General features: G+C 38.0%; 1 protein-coding gene across 5 annotated transcripts in view; it reads right to left on the bottom strand.

Annotated features, from left to right (window-relative positions):
• CREB1 (cAMP responsive element binding protein 1) overlaps positions 1–20,494 on the bottom strand; it is a 50,960-nt gene extending 30,466 nt beyond the window's left edge. For 3 of the 5 annotated variants that reach the window (XM_065880345.1, XM_065880349.1, XM_065880350.1), the window contains exon 1: positions 1,936–2,049. In XM_065880345.1, the coding sequence (XP_065736417.1) occupies positions 1,936–2,049 (114 nt within the window). Of the gene's footprint in view, positions 1–1,935; positions 2,058–20,086 lie in introns of those variants that run through there. The other 2 variants (XM_065880347.1, XM_065880346.1) reach the window with 2 other exon arrangements.
• Between the last annotated feature and the right edge of the window lie 2,402 nt (positions 20,495–22,896).

The following is a 22,896-nucleotide window of genomic DNA, read 5'->3' as shown; positions in this document are numbered from 1 at the left end:
CTCGAGTTATGAAATACTCAAGGAAATCTTCTGATAGGAAAGATGGTGACCAAAACAGATAGAAGGGAGAAAAGGTACATAGAAGAAAATCTATGTGGAAAGAAAACTTAAAACTTAGTATTATCAGAGGTAAGAGAAAATACTGCCTTTGTGAAACATAAAGAGGATGCTATTAAAACACAAAAGGACTATTCAGAAACAAAGGGAACTCTTGGAAACATGACAGCAGAAATTTAAAAAATCTGACAGATGGGTTGAAATGTGAAGTTGAGAAAATCTCCCAGAAAGACAGAGACAGAAAACAGGAGAGAAAAGATGAGAAAATCAGAGAAACAGTCCTATAGGTAAAATATCTGGATCACAAGAATCCCAGAGAGAAAGGAGAAAGAAAAAAAAATCATCAACCAAATAAAGAAACTGCCCAGAATTGAAGACCCGAGATTCCACTAAAAAAAAAAAAAGCCCACTGAATACAACTGCACAATGGATGAAAACTGATACAAACCAAGGCCTTGATGATGAAATAGTGAAGCACTGCTAACAGAGAGATTTTTACAAGATAACAGAGATACAAAGTAAGAAATGGATTTAGTCTTTTCAAACAGCAACACTAGAAGTTGACTGTGGATCAATGCCTTCAAAATTTGAAAGAAAAATGATTTCTTTACCCAGTCGAACTTGCTCAAGGGACCACTGGAAACAAAAACTCCACAAGAGAAAGACAGTAGGAAGAAAGGAATTTCCAGGATGACATTATTTAGTGGACGTGGAGGACAACCAGACAGAAAATGATGTCCCAAGAGATAGATATGTTGAAGGTTGTCACCACCAAGATCCCTGCTGGTATTATATCTTCTTTTTACCACAGGGCTGAATGTTTGGATGAGCCCATATTCTTATCTGTGCACATTTGCCTTGACCATGTGCTAATGAAGTCCTGATGCTCTTACCTTCGTTCCCACACCTGCTTCATCTTGAGTACTTTTACTTCATCCCTAAATGTATTCTGTTTGCCTTACACCTGAGGGCTGGAGGTGGGTCCAGGTGATCTTAGGAGAAAACACAAAGCAGCCCACCGCTTCTGACTACATTCCTGCTGGAGGTCTAGTATTTGGCCCATATTTTAGCTCAGTGTGGTAACCACCTGTGGCTAGCCCTCTATATCCCAAGACCCACTGTTGCTCATGACTCCTCTGAGAGCTTTTAAACTCTTTGTGAAGCTGAAGCTCAACATACCAGAGCCTTGGCTAGGATTATTTTCTTTTGGGAGCTTTCATCTGAAAGAGGCAATGTCACATTTTCTTACCTAGCAGGTTATTGTTTGCTACTTGGTTTTTATATTAACCACCTTTCTCACTCATATATATGCCAACAATTATTAATAAAATAAAACATCTGAGAAAAAATACACAAGAACAAAAATGAGAATATAACCTTAGAATGCTTAAGACAAAGACAAAATGAAAGAATCATGAATCATATTTAAAATATACAGGGACAAAAACTATCATCCTTGAAATTTACTTGTGTGTCAATTTATTTGCTTATCCATTTTTTTAGTTTAAGCATATGTAAATTTAGCCTTTCAGATTATCTGCATTCCCATGCTCCCAAATAAATCTGTATGACATGAAAAAAGCAGTTATCATACTAGGTTTTCTTCCTTTAAGAGACAATCTACCCATCAGTTTAAATGTTATTTCTGAATCATGTCACTACAAATAGTGTGTTAGTGTTTAACAATACATTTTTCTATTATGTTACTGAATCAATACTATCATTTCTAAAATTAGGCTAATACTAATAGGAATTTTGATATTCTAAGAATGTTTCTGCTCGTTTTATGTATATCTCTGTAATAAAAACTAAGTTCTCTTGTTTAAAACATATTCCTCTTAGAAGAGACAACTTGGAATCTCTCCATGTATTTTATACCTGGGCTAATGTGGCAATCTGTGGCTGGGCTTGAACTGTCATTTGCTGGCTTTCAGCTTCTGTTACAGCTGCATCTCCACTCTGCTGGTTCTCTGCTCCAGATTCCATGGTCATTTAGTTACCTACAATAATATGGAAGAGTGTTACAAGCACTACAGTGCTTTGTGCTTTTGTGGTTTTAAAGGCAATTTTCAAGTTGTAAATAAGTATGTGGTGGTTAGGTTAGCAGATGCACTCAGAAATCTAGTTAAACTGTAATGTAGTTGAATTATTGTCAGACTTGTCCAATTATGCTGAGCTAAAAAGTTCTAGTCTTTTCAAAAAAGAAAGAACTTTTTCCTTTGCCATTTCTTCCCAATGGGATATTACTCCATCTATTATAGAAGACGGGATTCCTCTCTTCCATGAATCTTCCCAACTAACAAGGGGAGGAAGGGCAGCAGCATAATTATAATTTTTTCAAAAATGTATCAATCAGGTAAGGAGGGAGGGTAGAGAGTAGAAGTGAGTTGATGACAGGGTCTATGAGATACTGGCTTCAAGGTACCGCCTATATGGGTATTCCCTCCTATTACAGGGAAGAAACAGAAGAATTATAAGCTACTTCCTTGGGAAGTTATTGGTGGTAGGACAAAATAGCCCAGGTTTCAACAGCCCAAGTTATTGGGTATCAAGGTAGAAAGGTGGGATTAATAGACACAGAGTCAGACCTCAAACAACTGAAAAGGTTACTTTGTGTTCTGACTCCTTACCCTATATATAGTGTGCAACATTACACATATGTGCGCGCACACACACACACACACACAATAAAACACCTTTTAAAATTTTAACTGCAAAATTCTGGATAAGTTAATCAAGGCTGATCTTTCTTACTTTTTGGAACCTGCTTTGCTAAGAGTTTACTATATTTCTTAGATCTGGCACTGGATGACAGCAAAAGTGAAGAGAAATTCCTAGCAGCAGTAGCTGCTACCTTGAGGTTAGGGAAATTGATTATATATAGCAGATATAACTGGGAAAGCAACTGTGTCTAAAGGAGTCACAATAAAAGGGATTACTTCTTATTTGTGTACTACTGTTACCATTCAGTACCTAGCATATTACCTGTCAAAAATAAATTTAATAGTGAGGACTACCTATGGTGATTCCATAAACAACACAAGAACTCCAATGCTTTTCCAGAATTTATTACATTTATTTCATAACTCCGACATCAAAATAGTCACTGATCCTTATGTGATTATTACATGCCATCAGAATGTATCACATGCTAACATTTTGCCATCATTCACAGGATTCTATAAAAAGAAAGTGTTTTTACAAGTGACAGTTAAAAATGAAAATATCTCTGTAGAAATGAATATAAATAATGTAGAAATACAGAAGCCACCAAACAGATGACAAAGGAAAAGATCAACAGACTTGACTACATAATTATTTAAAACATTAATATGACAAAAGCCACCAAGACAAGTACACAAGGAGAAAATATCTGCTACATAAAATCAACACAATAACATCTAGAATACAGAGAAACTACTAATTCAGTAAGAAACTCTTATTGGCTAGTTCACAAAGATATATGTTTCAAGGATGGAATTTTTTTTATAATAGCAGAAAACTGGAAACAAGTATCCATCATTAAGGAGGACCATTAAAAAATTAAAGCAATAAAAAATAATGAAGTCTATCTATAATGTAAAGACACATAAAGCTTTCCAAGACAGACTGAGTGAAATGGCAAGTTATGAATATACTATAAAGTAGAAGCCCATTTATGTTAAAAACAAGTAAAACAAATTGTTGTTAAGGTGTATGCATGAAAAGAGGTATGGGAAGTTATAACTGAATCGTAATAAGTGGTGGCTCTGAAGAGAGAAAGATTTGATAGAACTGTATAGGATGATTTTCACCCTTTACTTTTTACATATTTTAGTACTTTACTTTTATTTATCTTTCTTTCCATAAGCATGGATTCAGGATTACTTGCACGATTAAAGAAATTTTAATGCCAGAAATGACGGATAACACTTTGAAACTCTGAACCAAAAGCTTTACTTCAGTCATGATTTTGAGATATCTGCTAAAATTTTTTAAATCTGATACTTTTTATATGAAATTAGTATTTTTGTTTAAGATTCACCTAAACTGTTTACCCTACATTTCCAAAGAGTAAAAATAACTATTTAAAAAAAATTATCAAATAACTTTATTACCCTCTGTGATAATTCACTGAATTGTACACTTAAAACCTGTGCTCTTTTAAACTAAAAAATTTAAGAAAGACATCAAAAATAACAGAAAGCAACATCAAAAGCAAAATAGTTTATGTATACTAAATACTGTCCATACTTTTGCTCTGGAAGAAAATGGCACATGAAAGCAAAAAATCTAATCCTAGTAACAATAAAATAAGTAAATGAATCCATTTGAGGACAGTACTGAGTCAAGCTAAATAAGAGCAGAAACCCGCAAACTCTTCTCTATCTTCTCCCCTAAGTCATCAATTTAATGAGAATGAGAAGATAAATATAAATTTATCATCATAATACTTCATTTGTAGAGAGAATATGCAACCATTTTCGAAAGACTTTAGTCGAAGCCACATTTTTTTTTAACCTATGCTGTCATCCATATAGTTTCACTCCACCATTTGATTAAAGTAATCCAAAGCACAGATCATATTTCTTTTGTTTTTGTTTACTTTTCAGTATGTCAGGGCTACTTAATTGGTTTTTTTTGACATTTAAGGTATAGGGTATCATTACAACTTTTTGTTTCAAAAAATAAAATATTTATGACTCTATAATAATAAAAGAATAAAACCATTAGCTAACATAAGTAATTACAGCTACAAGGACACATTCAAAATAGGAATGTGATTTGCATCCTTCTTCCCTCCCCAACTAGATAATATTCTTTTTACTTATTTTTTTACTTTCTTCTAAAAACAAAGTGTGGTATTTCCAATGGTTAGCATCCCCCATGTGAATAAACTGCCAGTGTTTTATTATCATTTCATTCAGGCAGACTACCAATCCTTTTTCAAGGTGGGGGACGGCCTTCTTAATTAGTTTGAGTAGATATCAACCACTTGGGCAACAGTAGAATTACTGTCTCTCATCAGATAATTCAGGCCTTCCTCAAAGTACAGGTGAGAATTACTTACAGAAAAACAATTTGTTTTAGATAAGAAATTCAAAGGACTCAACTAAAACAGAAACTATTCTTTTGGTTTTCACCTTGAGGGTACTGAAATAGCAGTCTCCAACTAAACTAGCATTTAACACGAGCACCTTAATCATGACTTTGAAAGCTTTTACTCTTTTTTTGTTTGTATCTTCAGGTGGTGAGAGAAGAGATGCTATGGTATAATGTGTACAGTCTTCAATTTTTCTATTAACCCAGGAGCAGTCTTAGCCAGCAGAGCAGTACTTCAGACACAGGATCAGTTACTAGACCCAATATGTAGGTTTCCAAAATTACTCAAGAAAAGAGATTCCTAATTCATTACACAAATGAATGCTTTCTGAGAGTGCGAAAACAAAGACTGAATACTACTGTAAAATTAAAAGAAATCAGGTACATATGAACTCAGAGGGAATGTTGCACAAATATTGGACCTGGAATATTAGAAACAATGAATCTTAGAAATCATGAAAGATCTAGTCTTGACAGTTTTGTGAAGAATTCTTAAGAGTTCTTCCAATAATTGTGAATTCCAAAATTTATTTGGGATTGATATTTAAGATTTAGGTATTTTTATGAATTTATCCCTAAAAATTTACATAATTCTTTGAAAACTATGAACTTGAAGCAAATTTCAAAAGTGTCACTCCTAAAAAAAACAAATTTTAAAAAATAAATTCACAAAGATACATGCCATTTTGGGACTTCCCTGGTGGTACAGTGGTTAAGAATCCGCCTGCCAATGCAGGTGACATGGGTTTGAGCCCTGGTCCGGGAAGATCCCACATGCTGTGGAGCAGCTAAGCCCATGCGTCACAACTACTGAGCCTGCGCTCTAGAGCGCGCAAGCCATAACTACTGAGCCCATGTGTCACAACTACTGAAGCCTGTGCACCTAGAGCCCATGCTCTGCAACGCAACGAAGAGAAGCCCCTGCTCGCTGAAACTAGAGAAAGCCCGCGCAGCAACGAAGACCCAACGCAGCCAAAACAAAAGATACATGCCATTTTGCTACAATGGTCTTCAGAGTTCTAACTCCTAACATGAAAAATAAAAAGGGAGTGATCCTGCAGTATTATGCACCCAATCTTGAGCAAAACAAAGAATGCTGTTCTAAGTAGTTGGGAAAGACCCTAACATTAGGTGGAAAGCTGGATCTGTCACCAAGTGGTCGTTGGAGAAATTAAGCTTTTTGTGTTCGTTTCCTCATCTGAAAACAAGAGAGATGAATTAAAGGATCTCTCTCAATTTTTAAGTGCTCTGATCTTAGGAACTGACAACACAAGATGTATGCACACACACACATAATTATGCAGACCACTTAATAAAATTATATATTATTTCCTTTTAGTACACAGTTCATAGTAAAGAAAACAGACTAAGAATAGGTCACCTAGCCTCTCAATCTTGGGCAAATATAAAAATATTACCATTCACATATAGTACAATATATAAAATTTATCAAACAGTTTAATAGTCCCTTTTCTTAATTTTCAAAGAGGATAAAGCAGCTTTTTATTTCCATCCTAGAAAGCTTCAAGAAATTTATCTAAGACTGTATCACTTTTGTACCTTCATAAAGACAGTAGATATTTAAAAGTTTAAAATATAGTTTAGATAAACATCCCAATAAAGTGTCAAATGACTGCTTCCATGATATTTAAGAGGAGAGTATGCTGCAATAGTCAAGAGTGCTGGAACGCCAAAGAAACACTAGAGACAAATACAGTATTGACAAATTTGGGGATTTATTTTCTGATAAGAAAAATGGTATAAGCAAAGGCTTAAATTATAGTAGGCCTTTAGAGAAATGTGTGAGTCAGTGCCTGGTGCCTGGCCTTGCATAGAAGCAAGGATAAAAGATAAAGAAAAAATGGTCATTCCAAGCCAATCAGCAACTACTAGGGCAAAATGAGAATATGAGAATGATGTCTCTTAAAGTAAGTCATTGGGTTTAGAATTTTTATGTTGCAATGTATTTTACTTCTACTTTGCATAGCAATATATCCTGAGGTAATTCACCACAAGTGAATAACTCACTTTTCCAAAACCAACACTATCTTCAATTTTAACAATTTATATTATATACATTATACTTGTATTACAGTATCATATCTGAGCATTTATATGTCAGGAACTGTTCAAGTTACTGGGGATGAAGAAATAAATTTTTAAAGAACTTTGTCATTGTGGAATTTATATTCTAATGTGTGGAAATAGCAGAGAGAAAGTAAACCAGTAAAATGTGTAACAAATCAGAAGGTTAAGATGTGTTGGGTAAAAAATAAAGCTGGGAAGGATACTGGAGGGATTTTCAGTATTATAAAAGGAGACCAGTAAAGCCCTCATTGATAAGGTAGCATTTAAATTCACTTACCCAGCACCTGTATAGAACTATACCAAATCAGGGATAACTTGCTGGCAGCACTAATTCTGTATTTTCTGCCTCTACCAAGTCAGGTCAACTAAAGGTCATCAAAAAAGAAAGCAAGCCCATATCATCACTTTTGCTAACAACCATTAAGCAAAAGGAGAGAATGCTGTAAAGCTTCACTTTGTTCTTTTTCCTAAAATATTTTGACCTTTAAGAAGTGCCCAAGTTCTTATGGTCCTAAACATTCTAGTTCAAGTTTATGAAAAATAAATCCATCTCCCTTACAACTTAGTTTACTTTTTAATCCCTTAAATCTATGACAAATTTAATCCGGTCTAGGATGAGAGGTAAGTATTCAGAGAAATGCACTGTGAAGAAGAAATAATATATTCATAATTAATAGAACATATGCTGTGGTTTTTAAAATGCAAATGACCTTAATTATAAGTGAGAAGAAAAACTTCCCCTGCACCTAGCAAGTGGGCGACTCCTCCTGAACTCTCTCGTCAATCTGGAAGTCCAGGGATTTAAGGAAATCACATAAGCAGAAGTCTAACGTCTCCAGGGTGATCACAGCAAAAGTCACATTTGGGCACATGATTTTAAAACTAAATGACTAGTATGTTGTCATACGCAGATATACTACTAAAAACATTTTGCAGAAGTATACCTAAAAACATCTAGGGGTGATGTACAATACTTTCTACAGTTATTTTCTACCTGTTTTTAGTATTTTACAACTGCTTGAAAGCCTTGCTAGCACATTCTCGTACCTTCAACATGTCTTGATTAATATTCTATAAGTGTTATGATTACTTTACTAAAGAGAGTGGCAAAATGTTCAGCTGCTACATAAAGGATTCTAGCTTTCCAGGACTCAATGACTATGTTGCACTGCCTCTTTTCCTCTACTTTTTTTTCCCCTGTATGTTTTTTGGTTGTTAACCTTGAAATACTTCATTTATCTTTATCTCGTATGTCCTATCTAGCAGAACTGAGATGTATGCAATCAATACTGGAAATTTAATGGTCCAGGTTTCTGATGCTAATAATAGTCTTTTGCTATTAAATACACCATACTTTCACTGAAACCAGCTAGGAAAATAGCACATTCAAATGCTGCATGTGTACATATACATGTGTGTAGGTACGTATATATGTACACATTCACACTCCCCTCTCAACACACATATCAACTTCAACTGTAAGAACCTTATTAGACTGATCACACCCTAGCAAAATAAGGTTATATACATACATTTTTAGGGAAAGAGAACAGCCAATGTGATAAACTAAAATAAACTGGTATCTTTATCAAGCTAAGTAAATTCTGACATAATTTTCAGAAAGTTTCCTCTATGCTCCTACTAAGGTCTTTCTCCCTTAACTAGAATACAAATCCATACTTTAGCCTACAGTCTAGATATTAGAGGAAGGCAAGATAAGTTGTATATGAATAATTCTGTGTGATCTGAATTTGGTGAGATTTAATCATTTATGAGACAAAAATAAAAGCTTGAAAATTTGTATGTTTTAATAAATTCTTTGTATTAATAGTAAATGCCAGTACTCAACTACCACTACCTAAAAAGAAGGCATACAACAATGGGGAATCTTTTCAATGTTATTTAATAAGACTATTTCCCTGATTTGTTTATTGGACTGAACTCAGAGAAACTGCTTTAATTAAGTTCAAGATTTGTATGTTATGATTTATTGCAGTTTTGTGATTACCAGAGCATTTAAATGCTATTTTTAATAAGTAAAGTTATTTAAAAATGTGTAGCATGCTCTATAAGAAAGATACTGTCCTCAAAGGAAGTACTTAACAGAAGTGAATTAGGATTTATAGAAATGTATTGCATGATTTATGATACAGCCATCCTCATATCCTAGTGCGACTAATTCTATAGTATCTTTCAGTAAGAAAGCTTTAGTGATTTCTCAAATCAAAGTTACTATTATTTTTTCAAGTACTGGCAAAATGTATTTGCCTTGTTTTCCTTCAGGTAAGACTACTCATGGCTCTGAAACGAGCCTTCACGTATCTGGTCACCAAGAGACAAACAGTGTTGCTTAGCAAAGCAGCAACTATGACTATGCATTATTTTAGATAATAACATTTTATCCCAACCCTTCCTATTCTCCTTTCTTTGCAAACACACATCTGATACCATTTTCACACCTTGAGCCTTTCAAAGAAGTGACCCTATATAAATTTCTATATATGAAGTTCTACTAAATAGATTTTTGAAGCTGATTTTTTTTTTAAGGAAAAAGGCATTATGCACCTCCTACATACAGTTACTTTTAGAAGAGCAATTTCCGTGTTGTCTAAAGAGTGAAACTGTCTTCAAATTTTAAGTTCTGCTTCATAAACTAGCTCAAGGTTAATACTGTAAGGACCTACAAAAGTTATGCCTCGAAGTTAAAATTTATAGCCTACTATTCCATTTACTCAATAAAACCCCAGGGACTATGTGAAAATAACTTACATTGAAATGGAAAATGAATGTCCAAGTGTTTTCAAAAATAAGTTTATAAAGTTATCGTTTATCATTTTAACAGTTCTGTTTTGAGCTAAATTTTAAAATGCTATTCTTGGTGAATTATTTACAAATTAGACATCAAAGAGTGAAAATCAGTTTTCCTGAAGTGAGACAGCACATGTTATATGGTGGGAGTCATAAGACAGGAATTCTGGTTTTAGCTGTGACTTCACAGATGGAGAATTAAAGATGTTAAGAGATTTGTAAGAACTTCACAAGACTGTTCAGGGCTATACCACCTAGCCTCAAATATTATAAAAAGTGAAGAAATATTTGACCAGCAGAACTGCATGAACTGTTAAGCAAGATGCTAATCATTTTAATTATGTCTTGCTTACCAGAAAAATCCCAAGCACTCAAAGCACCAAGGGTATATTGAACTATATCTTAAAAATTAGCCATGGTTAATCTACAAAGTTGAAAAATGACATGCAGATGAGCAAAGACTTTACGTACAGTTTTGATAAAGACTCACTTCAGGTTTAGGTATCTTAATCTCTAATCCTGAAAGAATCAATGCTGAATCAAGTCCAACATTCCAGGTAAATGTACTTCTTTACCAATCAGGCAGTGATTTCTGGTAATCACTGATTAATACAATCTCATGCTATTTTTCATGTTTCAGAGGTGGGAAGTAAAGCATCAGAATTAACTAAAACTCAAAGGAGAAAACTTTCTAAGCTATGAAAAATGAACCTAATTTCCTTGACTTTTAAAAAACAAATCTGTAATTTCAGTGTTTTAATTGTCTAATAAGCATTTATGTCTGCTTCCTTTAACCTGTGCAAATCTAAAGGGGGATTGGTTTTAATCTTGCCTTTTAAATCTGTGACCCTCCAAGAGGGACTCATTCATTGCAAGTAAGTTTTCTGTGCACATTACATAAGTGTTCTGCCAAAAACTATGAGGACTATAGTTTAAAGCAGGCAAGAACCTTTCTCTCAAAGAGCTCACAAACTAATAGTAAGAGATGAAAAATGTATTATATACATATAAAAGAGCTAGGCAAGTATAAACTACCATCAGTTTACCTATAAAGTCCCTCCAAACAAGTATTTAGTTAACAATGACTTCAAACCATAAACTTCTACTTTGAAATGATAGGAAAACAATGAATTATGGAAAAAAGGAAAGCAAGAGCTGGCTATTTATGGTAATCTTTCTGTTGATGCTGACCTAATTAATAAGATAATGAAATCAATATATTTTTTCAAGACCGTGGCTACTTCCTTCAAGTGAACTTTTATAAACCAAAACTTAACTATTGTTGAGGAACAAAAATTTCTAGTAATCATCAATAAAGCTAGAACCTTGGAAACTTTCTCCACAAAGAGATAATGCTGTTAATATTCAGAGTGATGAAGACTATGCTTCACTGTTATTTCTTGCCCAGGGAAAAGGGTCTACCAGTATGTAAATTTAAATTCTCCAGAGCTCAGTTTCGTCATCTGCAAAAAATGAAGGAGTTACTACTGCCTTCAGGGTAAAAGCTTGCTAAGTGTGAATTCCCTTTCAAATAGCAGAATTTATGAGTAATATACTACACCCACACAAACGTAATAAATTCTCTCATAACAAATAATTTGTAAAATATAGTATATTGAATTAAAATGTTTCACTCAAAGTTGTTATTTCTTGATTTTTATCTTTGCTTCTTTTGGTCACTCAACTAAGGGATCTGGACACAGGATAAAAGAGAAGACCAGAGCAGGTGGGGGGTAACTCCAAATATGCATTAGTAGATTTAGTTATTTTTCTAACTAGGTTTTAGTTTTTAGTTAAATAGTGGTGTCCTGTTTGCCTGGGCTTTCAGAGATATTTAGAAAATGTCTGTTATAATTAAATAAGAATTTATGATGTCCAAGATATGACACCAAAAAGCACAAGCAATGAAAGAAAAAAACAGAACTGGAAATTGTCAAAATTAAAAACTTTCGTGCCAAGAAAGTGAAGACAATCCACAGAATGAAAGAAATTTTTATAAATCATATATATCTGCTAAGAAGTTTGTATCTAGAATAATAAAGAACTATTACAACTCAATAAGACAAAAAACCCAATTTAAAAATGAGCAAAGGATCTGAACAGACATTTCTTCCAAGATATATAAATGGCCAGTAAGTACACAATAAGATGCCAGACAGCATTAGTCATCAGGCAAATGCAAATCTAAATCACAATGAGATACTACTTCACACCCACTAAATGGCTACAATGAAAAATAAAAACAAGTGTTGGTGAGGATAGAGAGAAATCAGAACCCTTATATATTGCTGGTGAGAATGTAAAAAGATACCACCATGGGTCTGGCAAACAGTCTGGCAGTTCCTCAAATAGTTAAAAGTAGTCACTATATAATCCGGCAATTCCACTCCTAGGTATAAACCTAAGAGAAATGAAAACATGTGCAGTAAATGAATGTTCATGGCAGCATTATTCACAACAGCCCCAAAGTCCAAATATACATGAATTCATGAATAAAATACTGCATATCCATAAAATGGAGTATTATTTAGCAATAAAAAGGAATGAAGTCCTGACAGATTCAACACGGATGAACCCTGAAAGTATTATTATGCTAAGTAAAAGAAGCTCATCACAATAGAGTCCTTTGATATGCAATGTTCAGAATAGGCAAATCTAGAGACAGAAAGTGCATTAGTAGTTGCCTAGGGCTCGGGGTACGGAGAGATTGAGGCATGATGGTTCAGGGATGTGGAGTTTCTTTTTTGATTAACAAAAATGTCCTAAAACTGACTGTGGTGATAGGTGCACAACCTTGTGAACATGCTAAATAACTACAGAACTGTACACTGGAAATAGGTAGACTGTATGGTACGTCAATTGTAGTTCAACAGTGCTGCTACAAATGAATCAATGATGTCCAATTTTTAAACTGCAATATAATCTATCATGAAGGAGAAAGGATTAAGAATCAGGATATCTATATTTTAGCCCAAAATATCACACCATTCCTGTTTATGTCATTCCTCCTCTTACATGAATAACTTAAAGCTTCCTGCCTCACACTCAGGGTTTCTCGTAGTGTGGATTTAGTTAATGTGACACTTTCTTCACCTCATCAACTTGTGAACATATCAAGTTCACTCTACTTCCATGTCTTCATTTTTGTTGTCCATGCCACTGCTTACAATATAATCCCCTTTACTTCTACCTTCCAAGTTCTTCCATATGCAATTTGAATACTATCTTTCTCACAAAACATTTCCTCACTGAATGCCTTCTCTTCTAAACTCAACGGTCCTTCAAGATAGGGAAAACTGATACTCTGCCACATATAAATCATTCTTTCTTATACTTTTGTCACCTCCACTATACTGTGAGTTCCATGAGGGCAGTAAAGCCACATACTCAGGCTTTACTGTTTATAGCAACTAGAACTTCATTTAATATCTATAAAAGTACCTAAATGAATAAATTTTCTTGTGATTATTCCACCAACTACAAAAAAGCTAATGGTCAATAAACATTCACTGAATAAATGACTAGACTGATAAATGGCAGGAAGTAAAACCGTAACAGCAAACAATAAAGCTGCTACTGACACTTTTAAGGAAATGATACCCCTTTAAGAGTACAGAATTCAGAACAAGCAATAATTTTCACTTCAGTGATGAAAAACAAGAGATTTCTGAGTCTCCTCCTGCTAATCGCTTACACAAATAGGGATAACTCTAAAAATTGTTATTCAGCTTTGTTTAGATAAGAAACACTTTTAGTTACATCTATGCTGTCATATAATTATAACCAGAAACTCACATGCAGATAACCAGCTCATAAGGAAAAGAGTTAAAATTGAAGAAAGAGGGCTTCACCGGTGGCGCAGTGGTTAAGAGTCCGCCTTCCGATGCAGGGGACACGGGTTCGTGCCCCGGTCCGTGAAGATCCCACATGCCGCGGAGCGGCTGGGCCCGTGAGCCATAGCCGCTGAGCCTGCGCGTCCAGAGCCTGGGCTCCACAACGGGAGAGGCCACAACAGTGAGAGGCCCGCGTACCACCAAAAAAAAAAAAAAATTGAAGAAAGAAATCTTAGTTTCCAAGAAGATTCACTAATCTTTGGGAAAGACATTTTCTATTACCATTGGTATAAATAAATTCTCAGACATACCCTCTACTCTGACACCAAGGTCATTAGTTATTTTAACTTCTCACTTAATTCTCTCTTCTCCAACCAAATGTCAGTCATTACTTCTCTCCTTTAGGAAAAAACTTACCATCGATCCCTCAGACCTCTTACTCTCCAAACCTTGACTGTTGATAGACTATTCAGAGTCTAGATTAATCCAGCCAGGAAGAATTTGTTCAGACAGTCCATCTCATTTATGGTAAACTTTTATTACTTTACCTCAACCCTGAGAAAAAGCAACTCAGGCATTTAAAAGTTTAACAAGGGGTACTATTGTTAAGTTGAGATTCATGTAACTAGCCTCAACAACTGATTAAATACATAAAGGTAAATTTTTCATCACTGGATATGTAAAATACTGTCTTCTACTTATCTGCTGGAATTAACACCAAAGTATGAATGATAAATCTTCCCCTCCCCCCCCTTCTTACTGGTAACCTAGGAGACAGGTGAACAAAACTAGGTAAAATAACAAAACATATCTTTCCAGGGCCAGGACTGGCAGAGCTAAGAGAAGAATGCAAAACAAAGTAAAATAACAGGACACAAGACAAGACTTTGTATATACTAAGGAAAGAGGGGCATGCTGGGTGAGAAGAGAAACAAATGGCTACTCTTATCTGTGTTTCAAATATGTCTCAAAAACCTACATTTACAGATTGATAGTACAAAATAAATTTAAAACCATACTTTCTTCTTACAACTCCAAAAAGTTTAACCAGACTAACCACATATAATGACTGAGTTAGCATATGTATTAAATTGGCAGAGGAAAACAAGTAGCCATTGTTCTAGTTCATGATCTTTACCTCTACCCCAAAAGGCAATTCACTGATACAATGACACTGTGAGAAATCATTTAATTCCCTGGTAGCCTCCAGATATGTTCCAGAAGAAAACTTTTCTGCCTTTACAGATTTCAATTATCCACTCCCCCCCCTCCGCCCCCAACCAAATCTAGAAAGATAAGTGCTTTGTAAACATTTTAGTCACTGAGTGGGCAAAAATAGCATGTATTAGTATTTTATATAAAAATACTAGTAAATCCTCAAAATAATAGTAAGACAATATTCTTTCATTAAAAGCTTTAACATATGTAACTGTCAACGTAAGCATACAAAGAATGAGATACACCGTAACAGCTTCATTTAATGATTTTTTTGAAAGATAAGGGACTTTTTTGTGTCCCTGCTGCTAGAGTATTAGTTATCATTTTCTAAGCTTAATCAACTTAAAAAACTTACAGCATGTGTATTTTAAAGATAAATACACTAACAGCATGTATATTTAAAATGAACTATAGTTAAATGCTACTTAGAAGGTCCAAAAAAGAGGGGTACTGAAACTTGTTTTGTTTTCTAGTTGAAATGAGTATTACTTGGGTCAACTGGTTGACCAAGGACTTTCACAGTAAAAAAAAAAGAAAAAAAAAATTATCTCAGCAGTAAAGTCTCAGTAGACAATCATATAGAAGAAACTCACCATTTATTTAGATATCAAATATAAAACTCACTGATAATGACACTAAGAAACATTAGAAAATCATCAAAAAATAAGTTAATGAGTATATAAAAAATTAACTCAGGGAGAAAGCTAGCACACTAATCAGGATTACTGGGTAGTAATAGTCCATGAGAATAGTCTGTTTAATCAAAGGTCTGGACTACATGAGATGTTCTTTCTCATTCAGAGAGAAAACTATAGACTATTTTTGGTTGAAATAACAGAAGGAAGTAGTTTGTTCAGGGCTATAAGAACCACAACAAAAGAGTTAAATTCAGATTAAATTCACTTTGAGACTTAAATCTTCTACAGCTTGCTTTCCTCTTCATGTACATCGCGATCATTTTAATAAAACTTAAAAAAAAAACCCTGAAACTAAAAAGGTAATTAAGGCAGTTCAAATAATTTCCAAATTGGCATCTCTCATTCAAACGAAATCTTTCATTTAAAGAAATAAAGGCATACTGACAGCATTCCTTACTTTAAAAGGTCACAAAAGAGCTGAAAATAAAATCAGCTCACCAAACGGTTAACAAACACAGGTATATCCAGATGAGGAGGTGCCTCATAATTAAAAGAATGAAGCTCTTTATGTCCTGACACAAACCAACTGCTAAACCATGTTAAGTGAAAATAGCAAGATATATGAGTGTACATAGTATACTATCATTTGTACAAAAGGGATGTGCGGGGAGGAGAGTACATACATATTTGCTTGTGTATGGACAGAACACCTCTGAAAGGACAAACAAGAAATTGGTGACACTTGGGTGACTGGAGGGCAAAACACATGACTCCCTGCTGTATTACATCCTATGTGTTTTGAATTACGGACTATCTGAATGAATTATTTATTAAAAAGATAAAACTGGAAATACAAAATATAATCCTTTCTTCCATCTTCAGGTGTGATCTCTCTTTCCTTTGACTGCTTTCTGATGACATATACTCTGCATTATTAGTCATCATGTCCCCAAAAGTTCCTTGAGGATAGAGATATGACAATGTAATTCATCTTTGGATTCGCTGCAGCTTTTGGCCCAGTGTATTAAAACACAGTAACAATTATGATGAATAATTTAAAATAAATAGGAAACACTTGTTGAACACTTGTGACATGCCTCACGTTTAATATGCATTAACTTATTTAATTCCCACATTTGTATGAGCTAGATATTGTACACTTATGACCAAGGAAATTGAGGTATGGAGAAGAAACTTGCCCAAGGTTCCAAGCTAGGAAGTTAAAATAAACCTTAAAAATAAATAGCTGTCATTAATTGAATCCTTAAGGAAGTACTTTATAATTATCTCACAATGCTATAAAGTAGCTTTATCAGATAAGGAAACTAAGGCTGAGAAAGATCAAGAAACTTCTTGTAGGTCACAAAACTCCTTGAGGGTAGGCACATGATAGTAGTGGCAAAAGGAGGATTCAAACTGGCATGTGATTCCCAAACCCCGTGCTCTTTCCATTAACTACATTCTCTGTCACAGTAAATGCTAAATATTTGAAGTACCACAAATTGTGTCTCAAGTGATAATGTAGAGATGAGTTCATACATGAGTAAGAAAAAAACCAATCTTTTCATTTTTTCCATTCCCTATATCCTTAAATTCAGATTTGAGCTCTAACTATTCAATAAAGAAGCCATCACTGGAGGTGACACTGTAACATGAAGAAAGATATGCTTACAAGATTATGTCACAGGCTGGCTATAAACAAGTCTACATAACCATTCCTGATAAGATACTGAAATTATAAATTTCAGTGATACATTGTAAGCATAATTTTTTTCTACTGTGTAAAAAAAGGAAAAAGATTTTTAAAATGAGGTGAAGTGGGAAATATATACTTGGTTTTACTGCAACCATATTATACCCCCCAAAACAAAACCCAATGTCTTAGAATGAAAAACAAAATAAAGCTACTTCTCTATGAAGAAACAAAAAGTCTATTAATCAGATCGAATCATGAAAATGAATTTCAGAAAGCAGAAAAAGGAAGGTGCCATTTTACGAATCAGGTTTCTAAGTTTCCTTAGGCTCTTATGTGGGAAAAAAAAAATCATTCGAAAAGTGTAACACTAAAGTCTTAAATTCCATAAAAAGTGTCCTTTTAATATTCTTCAGTCAATTTGTGTCAAAAACTCATTGGCTTTCTGAATACATGTCCATTAAAAAAAAGGTTCAAGCAGATTTAACTGTAATTTCTGCTGATCCCTGGGAGGGAGCAGAAGTATAATTTAGTAACAAGCTCTAAATGAATATTCAAATATTAATGAATATAAAAGTTCAAGAAGTTTCATCTGAGATTACTAAAAGAATTAGATTATGAATTTATAAATAAAATTTTAAAAAAATATTTTGGATAAGACTGAAGAAAAAACTTATCAGAAAACTTTTCTTTTCTAATTCAACAAAGGAAGAGTCATTGTCATATAGTCTGTAAGGCAAAAAAATTCTACTCAACTTACGCTGGTTTGCAGAAAATCCTTAAGGAAAACCAGTAATCTATAGTATCATCAAGACCATAATTTCCTCAGTGTTTGGAAATAAAATCATCTTCCCAATTCTTATGGAAAAACTCTTTATTACATCTTCTTAATTGTTTCTTGGTAATGACAAATTGCTAAGGTGGTTTTTTAAAGACTTGCAATACAGCAAAGTAGGTTTTGGAAAAGTGACTTGCAAACAGAAAATCAGAAGACAGTGCTTCTACTAACAATATTTATTCCTAACAAGAAACCCTGTATCAATCACAATTCTATCACACCCTGAGACAGGTAAGTATTTTAAAAACAAATAACCTGTTCATCTTTTGCATCACTTAAAATAACCATTTTGGCTTTATTTTTTAAATCAGGAAATGAGTGTAAAAGATTTCAATAGCTGGCAACCAAAAGTATCTTTTATACTGACTAAACCTTTAGAAGGCAAAACTGTTGCAAGCTAAGGCTAGCATGAAATTCTAACTTCTGAAGAAGGCAAGACAAACTTAAATAGGTCATATCCCAGGTCCTTTAAAAATTGTCTTTTAATCTTTGATGTGTCAATGACTTTTCTGCTGTCCCTCCTCCCCAACAGGGAAAGAAAAAATAAACCTTGCGGCTTAAATTATTGTCGCTCTGGGGCTGGGGTTACCTACCGCATGCTAGACTAATAATGGATACTTTTAAATGCCTATTTTTAGAATTAGTATTAACCAATCTCTTGTTTACATTTAGACAGAAAGATGTGCGAAACATGGCAGGGGGTACATGGGGAGATCCAGAAGACCCAACACCACGGCTGCCCGCCCCCCCCCCCCGCAAAAAAGGTGATGTAAAACAAAAGTACGTCGGCTAATATTTGTTTCAACGAAGTGTTTCAGAATCTCTCAAGTGATTATTCCCTTATTGAAAAGGGTTAAAACCGAAACTGTTTTCAAACATCAGCTTCCCTTTTACAAGATCCCAACAGTTTTTAAAAAGTTACTACCAATATGTTTTTCTTAGCACCCCCTTCCTCCCCGAAAGAATGCATTTCCATGACTACTGATTTAAAAAAAAGAGGGTGAGGATAAGAGTCAAAAATTATTTTAAAAAGCTTGAGTTCTCATTCCTTCATGTAAGCAGAAAAACACAGAAAACATCTTTCCAATGGGGTGGGAGCAGGGGAAAAGGGCGTGAATAAAATACAGTACGAAAGGAAACCTTGGGTTTCGAACTTTATTGCACAAAGAGAGAGTGGAGAGGAGAGTAGGTCAGCCGGAGCAGCGCTTCCCCTCGCGAAGCGGGCATGCAGACAAGGAGGCTACCGGGAAGGCAGGCACCTTCACCTCCTCTGCCCTCAGCTGTCGCCTTCTTCCTCCTCCACCCCCCGCGGGCACCCCGGCGGCGCTGCCCGGGCCGACGGCGGGCCGGGTCGGGGGCGAGGCGGGCGGCGGGGGCCGGGCGGGCGGAGCGGGGGGCAGCGCCCGGCAGGGCCAGGCCGGCGGGCGGCCTCTCCCGGGGTGGCTTCGGGCTCTGGGCTCCCGGCTCCGCGCCGGGCCCCATTCGGCCCGGCGGCGGCGGGAACGCGGGCGCCAGCTCGCCGCGGCCGGCCGCCCGCACACACCCCCGGCCGCCGGCTCCCACCCCGCCCGCCGCCCCCCGCCATGAGCGCCGCCGCTGGCTGCAGGCAGAGTCGCTGCCGCCCCGGCCGCCGCTGGCTCCAGTCCGCCGCCATTATTCTTTGTTCGCTGCGAGCGGCGGCGATGGTGTGGGGCTCGGGCGGAGGCTCCATCTTTACCACGGCCCCTCCTGCGAGGGGAAGGCCCCGAGCGCTGGTGTCCGGCGCCTCCCCGTCCCCCCTCCGTCCCCCCGGCTCTCTCCGGCTCCTGCCTCCTCCTCCTGCTCCTCTTACCGGTGGTACAAGCTCCTCCGTCACTGCTTTCGTTCGCGGCCCGGATCTCGCTGGAGTTTTATTCTCTCCCCCACGTAACACACCGCGTCAAACTACACCTCCGCCGCGTCACTCACCAACACTCCGCTTCTCCCAGCCGCCCGGGCCACAGGCAGCAGCAGCCGCCGCCGACTGAGGACTCGCAGCCAGGGAGCCAGCCAGCGCCGCCCAGTGCCGAGTGCGCAGCGGCCGCGCACGGAAACAGCCGAGCTCGGCCCGGAGGAGCTCGAGCGGCCCCGCCCTCAGCGCTGGAGGCGGAACTTGCCGAAGACCTTCGAGTTCCTTCGGGCACGGCGGAGAGCTTCCGCGGGGAGAGGGAAGGCGGAGGTGGTCTGGGGCCAGGGGTGGGGAGGAATGATCTAAGCCCCCCTCCCCCTCCCCCTCCCCTCCTCCCTCCCCCGCCCTGCCGCTTATCGACGGATAAAACCGGCGGCGGAAATTTGCAGGAAGAGTTAGGGTTTGTGTGTGGCGGGGTGGGGAATTCCCGAGGGGTGTCGACTGCTCGATGGAAACCCCCGCGCGGGCTGCCCTTGCGGCGGTAAGCGGCGGGCTCTAGGGCGGCTGCGGCGTGCCGGGTCTGGGTCCCCGAGCGCCGCCAGCCCCGGGAAGTTTCAAACGCTGCCGGGACGGGGGAGACGCGCCACTGGGTCGGGGCCGCGCCTGAGTGCGAGAGTACTGCGAGCTGGGGAGGAAGGCCTGCAGCGGAGCGGCTCTGCGGTCGCTCCCGAGGTCTGGGGCCTGGGCTGGACTCTGGGACGGTAGGCCGCGGCGCTGCGCCGGCGCGGCCCGGGGGCGTCGTTGGCCCCTGTGGGGAGGGTCTTCCGCCCCTCTGGGCGGGCCGGGGGGCTCTGCTTCGAGAATCCGCTGAGAAACCTGGCGCCCGCCGGCGGGGCCGTTCTGTTTCGGGGGACGGAGGCTCTGGGACTCCGGTCACCTTGGCGGGGTTCAGTACAACAGCGAGGACGGCCAGGCCTGGGGGGCACATCTTGGGCCTCCGAGCTGTGACCTGCCCTATCCGAGGTTGCTCTTCTACACTTTCGAAATGTCTTACCTTCCTCTTCCACCTGCCCGCCTTTTTTTTTTTTTTTTTTTTTTTGCACCATCCTGTGTCGGTTTCTTTTCACAGCCCGTTTTCTGCAGCACAGGGTTGCAGCGGCTGCACCCTTTTCTTCACCACCCACTCCCCCTGTGAACCTGCAGTGTGACTTCCGTTGCCTCGAAGCTGCTGTAACTGCCCTTTCAGAGGTCACCCGAGACACGATACCGACTTTACCATTATCCTTTTTATTGAACTCTACAGTCCTCTCCCGGGCTTTCATGTCTATTGTAATTCACTTTCAGTTCCTTAAAGCAAACATGTTTTAGGAAGCCGAGAGGGTCCAAAACAGAGCTCCGTCCCTTATTGACTTACTGTTGAAAAAGAAAGAGTTCCCTAGCCTGGTCCTGTAGATCCCCTCGTCCTTTCTCTTTGGGCTGAAGAATATCCCCCTATCCTTCTGTTATTTTCAACCTTTCCTTCTCAACCGGCGTTTCTGTCCGGTATTTGAACATCCTTAAGTCTCTCATTTTTTGGAAAACATTTTTCTCTTTAAATCCCTCTCCAACCGCGATTGTCTCTTACCCCGTGGACGTTCATGTCCCAGTCTCCTCAGCCCTCTCCAGTCTAGCTTCTGTTCTTACCACACACCTGAATCAGCTCTGAATTGTCACAGACAAGCTTCAGGCCTCATTTACAAGACCTCATTCTGGCATTTTACACCATTGCCCACAGCCTCATCCAAATATTCTCTGCCCTCTGCTCTTGTTTTCTTTTACCTTTCTGGTTGTTCTTTAACAACCAGCTTCTCTTTTAGCCAACTGTTAAATATTGGAATACTGTCGAGCTTCATCCTCTTCTCGAGTCCCACCATGTACATTTTCCTAGGTGGTCTCATCCTCTTTCCGGTAGCTTCAAATACCCTTTGCCAAAGACTGTCCAGCTCAAAACTCAAGCCTAGATCTTGCTCTTGAACTCTAGATTCATATTTCTAACTGCCTGTGCTACACTTTCATCTGGATGACTTGATGTCAAACTCAACCTCTTCCCTCCAAAAGCCTCTTCCCGTAGACCTCGGATCAGTAAAGTACAGCCTGTCCATCTACTCAGTTCAGAAACCTAAGACACCTCCGACACACATCAGAATCACCTAGACCTGCCTTAAAAAAATAGGATTTGTGGCTTCTCATCCCACTCTAGTCTAAGCTACCTTCATCTCTTGCTTGAAGTTCTGCACTAACTACCATCGAGGTCCTACAAAACTGCTCTTGGCTCATTCCAATCCATTTGCCATACTGCAGCCAGAGCAAATTTTTACAAATACGAATCTGATCAAGTCACTACCCTGCTTGAATTCCTTCAGTCCTTCCCTTTGCTTACTGAACACAATCTTAAGTCCTTGTCATTAAGGCCAGGCCCTCCATTATCTGGGCTCGTCTTCTTCCCAGCCTCCCCAGCAGTCCCTCTAGCTCTCTGCACTCCAGCCATGTTAGTCTTCTTATTTTTTCCAGGCTCTTTTCTCTTATTCCCTACTGTAAACTCTCACCTCAAGGAATTTATACATGCTATTCCCTTCCCCTGAGATTCTTTTCTGATTCATCATACTTGTAATTATTTGTTTAATGTCCATGTGTGGTCTGTGCAGGTAGGGACCATGTCTGTCTTGTTCACCACCAGAATTTCTCTCCTCCCATCCCCAGCACAATGTCTAGAATGTAGTGGTGCTCAGTAAATA

The sequence above is a fragment of the Phocoena phocoena genome, chromosome 7, assembly GCF_963924675.1.
Source record: "Phocoena phocoena chromosome 7, mPhoPho1.1, whole genome shotgun sequence".
NCBI lineage: Eukaryota > Metazoa > Chordata > Mammalia > Artiodactyla > Phocoenidae > Phocoena > Phocoena phocoena.
Note: the sequence above shows the minus strand (reverse complement) of the source record. Positions and strands in the feature narration are given on the sequence as shown.